Source organism: Lissotriton vulgaris, chromosome 6 (genome assembly GCF_964263255.1).
Source record: "Lissotriton vulgaris chromosome 6, aLisVul1.2, whole genome shotgun sequence".
Taxonomy (NCBI): domain Eukaryota; kingdom Metazoa; phylum Chordata; class Amphibia; order Caudata; family Salamandridae; genus Lissotriton; species Lissotriton vulgaris.
Genome location: NC_141694.1, coordinates 1487531886 through 1487545931, shown reverse-complemented (window position 1 = coordinate 1487545931; position 14046 = coordinate 1487531886). Strand labels below are relative to the sequence as shown.

General features: G+C 50.8%; 1 protein-coding gene across 2 annotated transcripts in view; it reads right to left on the bottom strand.

Annotated features, from left to right (window-relative positions):
• The window catches only part of FAM161A (FAM161 centrosomal protein A), a 134638-nt gene extending 120931 nt beyond the window's left edge, over nt 1-13707 (bottom strand). For both annotated transcript variants that reach the window (XM_086927641.1, XM_086927642.1), the window contains exon 1: nt 13410-13707. In XM_086927641.1, the coding sequence (XP_086783767.1) occupies nt 13410-13604 (195 nt within the window). In that variant the 5' untranslated portion in view covers nt 13605-13707. The remainder of the gene's footprint in view (nt 1-13409) is intronic.
• Nucleotides 13708-14046: the final 339 nt, after the last annotated feature.

Sequence of the window (14046 nt, the reverse complement as noted above, 5' to 3'; positions counted from 1 at the left end):
TCTCTTGGTATGGGAGACAAAACTAAGGGCGGGGTCTAACCAAACTCCAAGATTTTTAGTCTCCGTTACAGGTGTCGGAGTAGGCCCCAGTTCTGGAGGCCACCATTTGTCGCCCCAGAGTTCCGGTTTCTTGCTGATGATCATTATCTCAGTTTTTTTTGCGTTCAGCTGGAGATAGTTGGAATTCATCCAGCTGGCAAGCGCCCTCAGCCCATTCTGGAACCTAGGGGCATCCAAATCAGAGTCCCCGCTGAGCGTGACCGCCAGCTGAGTGTCGTCAGCGTATGAGACCATAGTCAAGCCCCACTTCTTGATGACATCAGCCAGCGGCCTCACGTACAGATTAAATAACGTGGGACTCAGCGAGGATCCCTGGGGGACCCCCTGGTCCAGTGGATGGAATTTGGACTGATGGGGAGGAATAGCTACGCAAAAAGATCGATCGGCAAGAAAAGAACGGAACCACTGGAGGGCAGTCCCAGAAATACCAGCTTCTTCCAGGCGCTGGAGAAGGATTGTATGGGAGACAGTGTCAAAGGCGGAGCTAAGATCTAATAAAACAAGCGCCGCCGTTTGACCCGAATCTAACCCCATGCGCAGATGTTCCACCATGTAAAGAAGGGCTGTCTCCGTGCTGTGGTCAGCGCGGAAACCGTTCTGCGTAGGGTCTAGGATATTTGCCCGCAAAAGGTGGTCCGAGAGGACTCTATTCACGTGTGCCTCCGCTACTTTCGTTGGCCACGGGAGAAGTGATATCAGTCGGTGGTTCTCTGGTTTAAGAGAATCAAAACCCGGCTTCTTCAAGATCGGCGTAACCACCGCATGCTTCCAACTGGCAGGAACCATACCAGTGGAGAGCGAGAGGTTGATCAAAGAGCACACCGGTAAAAAGTCCAGAGACAACGGGTCCCTGAAAAGAGCCGGTCTCAGTGGCTCTGCCGGAGAACCGGACTTAGTGTGTTGGGCCAATTGATTAAAACCCTCAGGCGATAAGCAGGGGAAGGTATGCAGGACCGTGTGTTCCTCGGGCCTAAGAGACGGTCCGGCGTCCTGAATGGGAATAGAAAATGAACGACGGATGGCTTGGACCTTCTCCAAAAAGAAGTTCGCCAATGCCTCACAATGTAAAATGGAGACCGTGTCATTGATAGGGGCCTTTTTTGCCATTAGATCTTTAAGGGCCTTAAAAATTGCTTTGGAGGAGTTAGAGCTGTTGCGAAACTCAAGAGAATAAAAAGCCGCAAGCGCTCTGCAGACCGCGCGATGGTAAGCTTTAATAGTGGCAAGATATGACACTTTTACTAGTGTCATAAGCTTTCCGCCACTCTCTTTCAGCGCGTCTGCACGCACTCTTCAATGTACGTAAAGAGTCATCGTACCAGGGGCTAGGGTCGCTGTTATGGCTGGATTTTCTGATTAGATGGGATCAGCCCCTAGGGGCCCCTCCAACCCAGCCAGAACGTAATCACATCCCTCCTCAGGACCAACTATCCAGGCACCTGGGTACCTACCTGAGGATGGGGAACTCGCAATATACAAGCTCATATTATTAAAAACACCACTAAATCTATAGGGATACTAAGAATACTCACTGATTACTAGGGATATCCATACCCTACACCACACTTATATTCACATCAGTTGGTCTCGCGGCCACCCCGACCCAGACCGGTCTACCCCAGGGCAGATATGACACACAATCCGGTGCGTCTACACATGGGCCTGCAGAACCCAATGCTCTCTTTTCCAAACGGTTCGCAATCCGGCAAACCTACACGCCAGTCTCCCACCTGACGCTCTCACTTACGCAAGCCACAATCCTGTGGGTATCCACGCTGGTCTCCTACCCAACGTTCTCACTAACGCCGCATATCAACGACGACCACATTCCTATGAACACCTTTATATATATATATATTGGGAAGTCTCTTCACTAAGGGTCTGCTACTACAATATTAGGAGTTAGCCAATTAATATAATGTACCTCTTATTCTTGGCATCATAGGTCCACTCACTCCCTATTTATGTGATCACCACTTACCTGATTGGGATTACTCATCCATTCATGTACCTAATAAACACCTAGGAGATACATTTACCTAGATTGAACAAGGATACAAGGTGCATTTTAGTTTAATACAAACTGGGGGTTATTTTATTAGAACAATATAAACATTTACACAGATCTGTAACTGACAAAGACTATAGGTAAAACACACCGCTGAAAGAGAAAAGATTAAACATAACAGGAACACTCCGCTGAAAGGGAAAAGATTAGACATACAATAGAAGTGTAAGTGTAACTAATTCAGACTACCTCACCTATTAGAAGGAAGATTTCTCTCTCTGCCTCTGGTGGGATTAGGGCTCTCTCTGCCTCTGGTGGGATTAGGGCTCTCTCTGTCTCTCCCTCCTTCACCACATCACCACGCCTCTGGTTCAGTTGCTCCAGCTGACAGCCTTCTTTGATGCCCTCTGCACTGCTCTCTCTCTCTCCTCATCTTCAGCAATCGTCTGCCTTCTTTCTCCATTTAAGAACTGCACTCTATTCTGCAGCTCCAGCAGACATTCTCTCTCTCTCTCCAAGCTGAATTGAGCTCCAAGCTGAACTAAGCTCCCAGCTGTTCTGTGCTCCAAGCAGTTCTGAGCTCCAGGCTGAACTGCACACAAGCTGGAATGAACTCCACGCTGAACTGAACACCAAACTGAACTGAACACTCCTCCTCTCCTGTAGCTCGCTAATATGGAAGCTTGTCCTTTCATGGAAAGTTACGGCCAGTAACCTGCCGCCCACCAAATTCTTGTACATCCCCGTACCAAGTACACGTTCCCAGCTGGCCAGCCTGAAGTTGTGTCTTCGGAGTGGAGAAAAGTACATTCCTTCGATAAGGGCCAGCCTGAGCCGGTTCTCTCCAAGCGAACAACAGCCTTAACTATAAACTTTAACTTTACCCTGAAAAGCCTCTCAGCTCCCTCAAGATGGAGTCGCTCTAGTTCTAGGTCTGTAGGCCTGAAATGCCCCTTAGCTCTGTCAGAATACCTACATAAACCATACCAATGTGTCTAATATGTCAAAGCCAATAGGCAATAGACAGGTTAAAGTCTATAAGCAGCTATCCTCTTCTAGGTCTGGAAGAAAGGGCTTAAAAGGGCCAACACAGGCTAAGAATACCTATACTAGATGTGAGCAAGACTAATGATCTATATCACTGCTAAATAGAGCCAAAAACTCTGCCATAACAGTCGCTTACACTATATTTCCTCAGGGTAACCGGGATGATGGAATCCAAGGCACGGGTGATCCACTCGCAAAAAAGGTTGTAGCCCATATCCACGTTGTCAAACGGGCCAAGTGGATCCTCAGACAGAGTGCGGTACAGGTCCTCTAATCTAAGTTTGTGCCAGTGTCATCTACGGACGACTCTGGCCATGGGTTTAGGGGGGAGCTCATACAGTGGGCACTGGACCCTAACCAAAAAAAAGGTCAGCCTCTGTAAGGTTGGTGAAAAAAGGGTCCAAAGTATACCCTCCCACGTGGGTGGGGTAGGTAACTCGTTGGGACAATTGATAGGCTTCCAGATCCGCCAGCGTACTACTGACAGCAGAGGTGGTCAGACTCTCAAAATGGAGATTCAAATCCCCTAAAATGGAGAAATTAGCACATCCTACTGCCAGCATACCTATAGCATCTGGGAAGGCCTCCCTAAACGCCACGTCACTGCCCGGAGGACGGTAGATTAGCATGCCGGAGAAGGAGAACTGGGGGCTGATGGAAATCTGGAAAGAAGCACTTTCACAGCCCGCAATTTTTAAACCTCTCCAGTCACAGGGATAACATGATTTGACAGCAAGCGCTATACCCCCACCTCTAGTAGGGCGATTAAGCGTGTACACCGAATATTCCGGCGGGAAAGCCAAGTTGAGGATAGCGGTATCAGCATCCTGCAACCAAGTCTCGGTGATACAAAAAATATCAGGAGTCTCATCCTTAATCAGGTCATAGATAGCCTGGTAGTGATTCACCAGCGACCTGACATTCAGGTTCCAAATACTAAGCTTGCGTGGGAGGCATTTACTCCTGGTGCTGTCAATTTGCCCATAGAGCAAGGGAGAACGGGAGTACAAAGCGCCCATCTACCACAAACACACGGGTAGGGGCCACACAGTGGGCTCACAGGAACCGCATCACAACTGGCGACCTGATGTCTAATAGATAGTAAATCATCTCTAGAATAGCATATCGCCGTACTCCCCGCGATACTGGCAGGATGTAACTCGGACATGACCGGCCCAACCGGCCCGTGACGCGGACGGGCGCAGACGGGCAGGACTCTGGCACGACTCAGGCTAAGCGAAGGCGCGCCCGCTGCGCGATACCGCTGCGCTTGGCAGTAAGCATTAAGTAGGCGTCCCTCACAAGATCCTGCGCACTAGAGCGCTTGAAGATGCTGGCGTCCGGGCAAACAACACCATTCCAAGATGGCCGCTATGAGAATGACCCCACCCCGGGAACCGGACCCGCTCAACAGCGGTGCGAACCAATTAGAGTGCAGGTGAGGGAGGCAAAGAGTCCCAGGAATCAAAACCAGGTAAAATAGCCAGAGGATAACACAAATAGAGAACGAGTGAGTTAAAAGCAGCAATTCTCAATGAAAGCGCGAAGCGCTAAAACTGCAGTTCGATACCTTGTCAGGGCGACTCTGACACAGCTCGCCTTAAGTAGGCGTCCCTCACAAGATCCTGCGCACTAGAGCGCTCGAAGATGCTGGCGTCCGGACAAACAACACCATTCCAAGATGGCCGCTATGAGAATGACCCCACCCCGGGAACCGGACCCGCTCAACAGCAGTGCGAACCAATTAGAGTGCAGGTGAGGGGGGCAAAGAGTCCCAGGAATCAAAACCAGGTAAAATAGCCAGAGGATAAAACAAATAGAGAATGAGTGAGTTAAAAGCAGCAATTCACAATGAAAGCGCGAGGCGCTAAAACAGCAGTTCGATACCTTGTCAGGGCGACTCTGACACAGCTCGCCTTAAGTAGGCGTCCCTCACAAGATCCTGCGCACTAGAGCGCTCGAAGATGCTGGCGTCCGGGCAAACAACACCATTCCAAGATGGCCGCTATGAGAATGACCCCACCCCGGGAACCGGACCCGCGGATGCATTTATTATTTAATGATTTTTGTATTACAGGACCCTGGCAGATAGCTGAGATATTAGCAAGGGTTACAGTGCAAATCTCCCCTTAGGGTTTGTAAAAGGCAGTAACCAGCATTAAAATGATTCCCTAAAAAATCTATCTGTGACATTTCATCTGACGAAATACCCATATTCCGGCTTAATTACAGATAAATAGCAATCTGCTCTTAAATGCCTATTGATTTTAGCATATGCTTTTCACAAACAATGTCAGGCCTAAGCGTTTATCACAACATTTCATAATAAACATATCAGACCTACGATCTCATTAAACAATCAGGCCTATAGCTGTTACCAATAGCTTATCGCCATAATAAACTGAGGACTCCTGTACCACTCCTGTCCTGAGGAGTCTCAGTCTCTCTCTCTCAGTCTCTCTCTCTCAGTCTCTCTCTCTCTCAGTCTCTCTCTCTCAGTCTCTCTCTCTCAGTCTCTCTCTCTCAGTCTCTCTCTCTCTCTCCTCTCTCTCTCTCTCTCTCTCTCTCTCTCTCTCTCTCTCTCTCTCTCTCTCTCTCTCCCTCTCTCCCTCCCTCCGTCTCTCCCTGTCTTCCTCTGTCTCACTCACTCTGTCTATCTCTCCCTCCCTCACTCTTTCTCCGTCTCCCTCCCTCTCTCCCTGTCTCCCTCCCTCTGTCTCCCTCCCTCTGTCTCCCTCCCTCTGTCTCCCTCCCTCTGTCTCCCTCCCTCTGTCTCCCTCCCTCTGTCTCCCTCCCTCTGTCTCCCTCCCTCTGTCTCCCTCCCTCTGTCTCCCTCCCTCCGCCTGTCTCGCTCCGTCCGTCTGTCTGTCTCCCTCCCTCCGTCTGTCTCTCTCTCTCCCTCTTTCTGTCGCCCTCCTCCCTCTGTCTGTCTCCCTCTGTCTGTCGCCCTTTGTCTGTCGCCTTCTGTCTGTCTCCCTCCCTCTCTCTCTCACTGTCTCCCTCCCTCTCTCTCTCTATCGCTCTCTCTCCCTCCCTTTCCCTCTCTCGGTCTCCATTTGTCTCACTCGCTCTCTCTCGCCGTCTCCCTCTCTCTCTCTCCCTCTGTCTCCCTCTGTCTGTCTGTCTCCCTCTGTCTGTCTACCTCCCTCTGTCACCCTCCTCCCTCTGTCTGTCGCCCTCTGTCACCCGTCGCCCTCTGTCTGTCGCCTTTTGTCTATCTGTCTCCCTCCCTCCCTCTGTTTCCCTCCCGCTGTCTCCCTCTCTCTCTCTCTCTCTGACTCCATTGTCTCCCTCCCTCTGTCTCCCTCCCTCTGTCTCCCTCCCTCTGTCTCCCTCCCTCTGTCTCCCTCCCTCTGTCTCCCTCCCTCTGTCTCCCTCCCTCTGTCTCCCTCCCTCTGTCTCCCTCCCTCTGTCTCCCTCCCTCTGTCTGTCGCCCTCTGTCTGTCGCCCTCTGTCTGTCGCCCTCTGTCTGTCGCCCTCTGTCTGTCGCCCTCTGTCTGTCGCCCTCTGTCTGTCGCCCTCTGTCTGTCGCCCTCTGTCTGTCGCCCTCTGTCTGTCTCCCTCTGTCGGTCTCCCTCTGTCTGTCTCCCTCTGTCTGTCTCCATCCCTCTATCTCCATCCCTCTATCTCCATCCCTCTGTCTCCATCCCTCTGTCTCCATCCCTCTGTCTCCATCCCTCTGTCTCCATCCCTCTGTCTCCCTCCCTCAGTCTACCTCCCTTTGCCATCCTCACTCTGTCTCCCTCTGTCTTTCTCCCTCCCTTTATCTCCCCCTCTCTCTCTCCCTCTATGTCTCTCTGTCTGTCTTAGTCTCTGCCTCTACCTGTCTGTCCCTGCCTCTATCTGTCTGTCTCTATCTATCCCCGTTTCCCTCCCTCTGTCTCCCTCTCGGTCTCTCTGTCTGTCTCTGCGTGTCTTCCCCTGTCCCTGTCTCTGCCTCCATCTGTCTCTGTCTTCCTCTCTCTCTCTGTCTCCATCTTTCCCTCTCTCTGTCTCCCTCCCTCGGTCTCTCTGTCTGTCTTCCTCCTTCTGTCTCCCACCCTCTCTCTCTACCTCTGTCTGTCTCCCTCTGTCTCCCTCTGTCTCCCTCTGTCTCCCTCTGTCTCCCTCTGTCTCCTTCCCTCTGTCTCCTTCCCTCTGTCTCCTTCCCTCTGTCTCCTTCCCTCTGTCTCCCTTCCCTCTGTCTCCCTTCCCTCTGTCTCCCTTCCCTCTGTCTCCCTTCCCTCTGTCTCCCTTCCCTCTGTCTCCCTTCCCTCTGTCTCCCTTCCCTCTGTCTCCCTTCCCTCTGTCTCCCTTCCCTCTGTCTCCCTTCCCTCTGTCTCCCTTCCCTCTGTCTCCCTTCCTCTGTCTCCCTTCCTCTGTCTCCTTCCCTCTGTCTCCTTCCCTCTGTCTCCTTCCCTCTGTCTCCTTCCCTCTGTCTCCTTCCCTCTGTCTCCTTCCCTCTGTCTCCTTCCCTCTGTCTCCTTCCCTCTGTCTCCTTCCCTCTGTCTCCTTCCCTCTGTCTCCCTTCCCTCTGTCTCCCTTCCCTCTGTCTCCCTTCCCTCTGTCTCCCGTCCTCTGTCTCCCGTCCTCTGTCTCCCGTCCTCTGTCTCCCGTCCTCTGTCTCCCGTCCCGTCCTCTGTCTCCCGTCCCGTCCTCTGTCTCCCGTCCCGTCCTCTGTCTCCCGTCCTCTGTCTCCCGTCCTCTGTCTCCCGTCCTCTGTCTCCCGTCCTCTGTCTCCCGTCCTCTCTCTCCCTCCCTCTGTCTCCCTCCCTCTGTCTCCCTCCCTCTGTCTCCCTCCCTCTGTCTCCCTCCCTCTGTCTCCCTCCCTCTGTCTCCCTCTCTCTCTCGGTTCCCTCTCTCGCTGTCTCCCTCCCTCGGTCTCCCTCCCTCTGTCTCCCTCTCTCTCGGTCTCCTCCCTCTCGGTCTCCTCCCTCTCGGTCTCCCTCCCTCTCGGTCTCCCTCCCTCTCTGTCTCCCTCCCTCTCGGTCTCCCTCCCTCTCGGTCTCCCTCCCTCTCGGTCTCCCTCCCTCTCGGTCTCCCTCCCTCTCGGTCTCGGTCTCCCTCCCTCTCGGTCTCTCTCTCTCTCTGTCTCCCTCCCTCGGTCTCCCTCTCTCTCTGTCTCCCTCTCCCTCGGTCTCCCTCTCTCGGTCTCCCTGTCTCTCGATCTCCCTCCCTCTGTCTCCCTCTCTCGGTCTCCCTCTCTCTCAGTCTCCCTCTTTCTCGGTCTCCCTCTCTCTCGGTCTCCCTCTCCCTCGGTCTCCCTCTCCCTCGATCTCCCTCTCTCTCGATCTCCCTCCCTCTTGGTCTCCCTCTCTCGGTCTCCCTGTCTCTCGATCTCCCTCCCTCTGTCTCCCTCTCTCGGTCTCCCTCTCTGTCTCCCTCTCTCTCGGTCTCCCTCTTTCTCGGTCTCCCTCTCCCTCGGTCTCCCTCTCTCGGTCTCCCTGTCTCTCGATATCCCTCCCTCTGTCTCCCTCTCTCTGTCTCCCTCTCTCTTGGTCTCCCTCTCTCTTGGTCTCCCTCTCTCTTGGTCTCCCTCTCTCTTGGTCTCCCTCTCTCTTGGTCTCCCTCTCTCTTGGTCTCCCTCTCTCTTGGTCTCCCTCTCTCTTGGTCTCCCTCTCTCTTGGTCTCCCTCTCTCTGTCTCACTCTCTTTCCCTCTCTCTGTCTCCCTCCCTCTGTCTGCCTCCCACCCTGTATCTCCCTCTATCTGTCTCCCTCCGTCGCCCCATTCCCTCTGTCTTACTCCCTCTGTCTGTCGCCCTCTGTCTCCCTCCGTCTCCTTACCTCATTGTGTATATCTATAATTATGTCACCCCCTCTCGCCTCTTTTCCTATCTTCTCTCATCAATCATTTCTCCCTCTTTCCTTTCCTTCTCTCAGTTTGTCTCTACTCCCCACTACGTCTCTTATTTTTCTTTTTGGCTCCGTCTCTTTCTTTATCTCTCCTCTGCTCTTACATCTCCCTTGGCCACAACATGGAGGAGAAATTAAATTTTTCACTACAACATTGTCAAAATCGAATTTTCATATTTTTTCCATTTTTAGTCATATTGTTCTTTAAATGTAGTTATTTCAGTCCTTAGTGTTTTTTGCAGAGATTTTTCACTGTCAGCTGTATACAGCGTTCTCCCCATTGCACAAACGGAGGGAATTTAATAATAAAGTTTAAATTTCAATCCGGTCTGTCACTTCACAGTTTTTAAACTGAGAATGTTTGCACTAACCCCGCTCCCCAAACGCCCCATAGCTTTTTATCTGATTGTTGTGGCCTGCTGTGAGAGACTAAAGCTCCCGTCCCCTGCCTAAGACTTGCTAATTGTGCTGCTCATCTCCTGAGGCCTGGGCTGGGCGGAGATGCTCCATGCTGTGCCTCCTCTGCCGGCCCATTGTCATTCTGCCCATGGCAATGGACCGGCCTCACTCTGTGACCTGCTGAAAGTCACACTCGGCGCTGTAGCAGACTTTCAGGTAGGAAAATTGGCCCCGGTATGTGGGCCCATCCTCTAGAACTGGGCCTGAATCCAGGGGGGGGGGGCAAGCGCCCCCTCTTGCCCCCCCCTGCGGACGCCCATGAATGTGCCTACTAAAGTAATCTGAAAGATTACATTTTACAAAATGCCTGCCTATATTTAGCACTAATAACAATCTACCCTTAAAAGCCAATTTCCCCTAGCACATGCCTTACACAATACATAAGGCCTCCTTACTTTGGCATACCTTTTCATTATAAACAGATTACACCTAAGGAATCTGACATAACTGTTCCCAGTAAACCAATAAGACCTATAACCTTTATCATTAGTTTGTCACCACAACCAATTCAAAACCCTTGTACTAAGCGTAAGCTTTTCACAAGGCAAACATCCGGCATATAATCATAAAGTACAAATGTATACAAAACTACAGTTGACAAAGCAACATAATAGCTCTCCTAAAAGAGCCTAACATTGATGGATGTAGTGCATATCTTCTATCTTCACTGTTTGTTCGGGTGGATCACCAAAACACTTGCTTACTACAGTAATCTGTTCAATTCCATATAACAAAATACCTGCCTCCAGGCCTCAGCACAGTGTAATAACAATGTATCCTTAAAAGCCTATTGTCTTTAACACCCGATGCCCTCCTGTATGTTATCATGGCCCTCGTCCTCTCCCGCCTAGATTTTTCTAATTCGATCTACCACGGCCTGTCCAAAACATCGATGGCTAGACTGCAAGTGGTCCAAAATCAGGCGGCGAGACTGGCCTTAGGGATTCCGAAGTGGCAATCCGCCAGGCCCCTTCTTGTCAAACTCCACTGGCTCCCTGTCGTCTCCAGGGCAGCCTTTAAGATCGGCTGCCTCGTCTTTAAGTCACTAACTGGCCCCTGCCCTGCTTTCGTCAAATCCCTCATTAGCCCCTACTGCCCATCCCGCAACCTGAGATCCTCTCACCTCCATCTCTTGACTGTTCCTTCCTTCAAGCTCTGTAGATCTGGAGGCCGGAGATTTGCCTACCTGGCCCCCAAGCTTTGGAACTCTTTCCCCCTCCCTCTCAAAACCTCTAACTCTTTAACCCTTTTTCGTAAGTCTTTAAAAACCTGGCTCTTCCCCCAATCTGCCTAGTCTCTCTGTCCTCATTACTCCCAACCAGCGCCAGGAAACCCATGGTGTCAGTGCGCTTTATAAGCACCCCTTACGATACGATACGAAACACATTCTTTTCACAATAAGTAGGTCAGGCATACTGGCTTTGTCACAACATTTCATAATGAATAGATAACATGTTTTAGATCTGGCATGTCTTGTCCCAATGAACAGATTAAACCTTTACAGACTGTATTTGTAATCCATGTACATAGAATCGTCCCAATCAAATCCTGTACTAAGAGGAATCAATATGTGGGTGCTGCCTGAGCCACTCTCTCAGTAGGACACTGAAGGATCTTTTTTGTTGTTCAAATAAGGTGTCATACTACACCCAGAAATCCATGTAAATCAAACACAAAAGGGCATTCTGAAGTCTAAAGTTAATGACTGCCCTCCCCCCATCTGTGCTGCTGACACTTTAATAGCATTACAATATCCTGTTCAAGCAAATACATACTACTGATGGCTTAGAGAGCTGGACAAATAAAATGTTCACAATTACGTGGAGGGCAAGCACTTTTTGTGGAAGCACAAAACTTCTTCCCAATCAAAACTTGTACTTCTGCTTACCAACATCGGGCGAAGTCAATGCCCCTCTCCACGTAAGTCTCTTAAAGCCCTTTCTTTAGATTAATCCAATATCGTCTAAAGACAGCTGCGCTGTCCATCCAGACCTAAAAACAAGCTTGGCTACCGGACTGACAGATTTGTGGTCTTCTCTATACCGTACAAGACAGTTTGTGAACAGTGGACGGAAGAGCAGAGCGTTTCCCCAGAAAAAGTTTTCTTTCACTGTGATCCCGAGAAATAGTTCACGGAGTGCTTCAAGCAGGGAAAGGAGAAATGTTGAATTACGAATTGCACTTCAAAAGGCAGAAAAGTAAGATAAGACCACATAGGGCGGCCAAGCCTTTTTTAGGTTGAGCATGCAAGACCTCTTCCATATACTTTAGTATACACTTATATGTGTATGTACTTTGTGGGCTCTGGAGATCAGCCCTTGGACTGGTCTGCTTCCGCTTGGGGACTATTTTTGTGCTCAACTGCCTCTATTTAACTTTCTTGATAGAAAATGACCTGCAGAGGTCTGTAAAATGCCAGAATCACTTTAGCATTCTCTAGATTCCAGTCCATAGAAATTGTCTTCCACAGGCACCTGTAGACAATATTTTTTTTAAGTGATATGACCCCGAAGGCCCTGATTTTATATTAAAAACAGAGCTTTAGACTATACCATTTCCAGCTGAAAGGCAATATTTCTCTCCATGTATTCCCATATGTGGCGTGACACGCAGTTTGGTGCTTACCTTCCCTCCATGTTAAAGAACATTAGATACTCAGCACCCAAACTAATGTGCTACATAGCTAAATACATATATGGTCCCAAAGGCGAGACCGATTGCGTTGCAAATGCTTGTTGTGATTGGGAAGGGAATGAAACATCGCTAAGACAGGTTCAATATTCAGAAAGTGTGAACGCAGCGGTGTTATCTGCCTTCGAGTCTTGAGTGACTGGGAACCAGTGATTGATTTAGTGGCTGTCCCAGAAGCTCTTAAGGCATGGGCAAAGTAGGCCCTGGGCTAAGACCTCAGACTTGCAGGGGGCCCCTGATACAGACAGCTCTGTTCTGCAGAGTCTTGCCTTGATGACCTTGAATAATTCTTAAACAGCGTTTTCCTTTAATTTAATTTTAATGTGGGTGATACGTGGGAGTCTATTACAGACATTTTGCAGAGAAATGTTATGGGTTTTCAACACTATGCAACATCCATATTTTTTTCTTTTAGATTAAACCAGGACACCACAAAAGAGAAATGAGTGACAAAGATTGTCTGCAATAATATTAGTGAGCTGCTGCAAATTCTAAAATTGAAAATATGTCACTATTCTTGAATCTTAAATGTAGACACATTAAGAATATGGACAAGTGTGCCTGTGCACTTTCAGTGACCTTGCCAAGGAGAGACTGAAAGAACTGATGTTGGATCAAGAATCCAAAGAAGTTCCGAGCATGGTCCTCCAAATTACATTTGGCCCAAGGCCCCCGAACTAACTTTTTAAGATGTCCATGGGCTGCCTGTGCTCATCTACTCTCGTGATGGGAGCGAAAAGTCACAGGAGAATAAATGCTACTCGGCGTACCAGGGGAGGGTTTGCTGGCACAGCGGTGGGTAAAGAGCAGTTGCTGGTTGACAGTGATGGGAGAAGACAAGTGGGTTGATTGGTCAGGAACCTGGCATGACACTGAACGTATAGAAACGCGGTAAGTGACAGGTACAGGAGCACCTGGACAGCAATAGTGTGACTGGGAAACTGGTATAGCTGTGAATGAGTGTACGGAGGTGAGTAGCAGAGTAGTGAGTGATTGGCCCAGAAGCCTGACGGATGGCTTAGCTGGGGACATCGGCTTAAGTTGCGACTGGTGTACATACATGTCAGCTACTTGGTACAGCTGGGTTTTCTGCCACAGTGATGGATAATGCTTGCACGATAAGCATCACTCCCCCCCCCCTCCCCCCCCCCCCCCCCCCCCCCACCCCCATTGCATCACAACGGACCCCCGGTACGTGCAGTACTTTGTACGTACACAGAACGCCCGTTAATTCGCTGACCGACCCCCAGGAAGTCTGCACAAAGGCGTGCGCACTTCAGAAACACTGAGGAGTCCTGCGACCCCCGGTACCTTGGTGTCCCGGGCTCCGCGGCTGCTGTCGCCCGCCTCCCGGTGCCAGGGGGCTGCTCCTCTGTCCCGCCGCCGTTGCCACCTCTCCTCCTCCTGCTGCCGCTCGTACAGGGTGACGGGGGCGCGGGTGTGCGGGTTCACCGGGGTGCTGAGGCAGGAGGCGGCCAGCACCGAGGCGCGGTGCGACCGGTCCATGCCGCTCCCAGCCTAGGCCGGGCGGGCGCAGGGGCTTGAGAGGAAGCGGACGAGCGGCCGACCCAGCTGAGCAACGGCCCAGAGCGGCTCAACAGAAGCGCCGTCGTAACCCGGGACACCGGGCGAGCAGGGTCCCGCCCAGCCCCGCCCCTGCAGTCACAGCTCACAGGCAGGGCACTCGGCGAAGGCTGGTATCTTCTGCCGCCTCATGCAGCGCTAGCTGGGGACATACTGTCAGACAAGGCCATGGGACTTTTCAATAAATTAAAAAAATAAATAAACAAGAGGGAGAGCGGTTCTGAAAGCAAGGGAACGATTCTCTGGGGGACGAGTGTGGTTTTACCTCTTCCACCCTCGAAAATAATTGGTAGAATATGGCGACGCTAATTGTACGGTAAAAAAGTTCAGTACCCGCACATTATACATATTGAAATGAAAGATC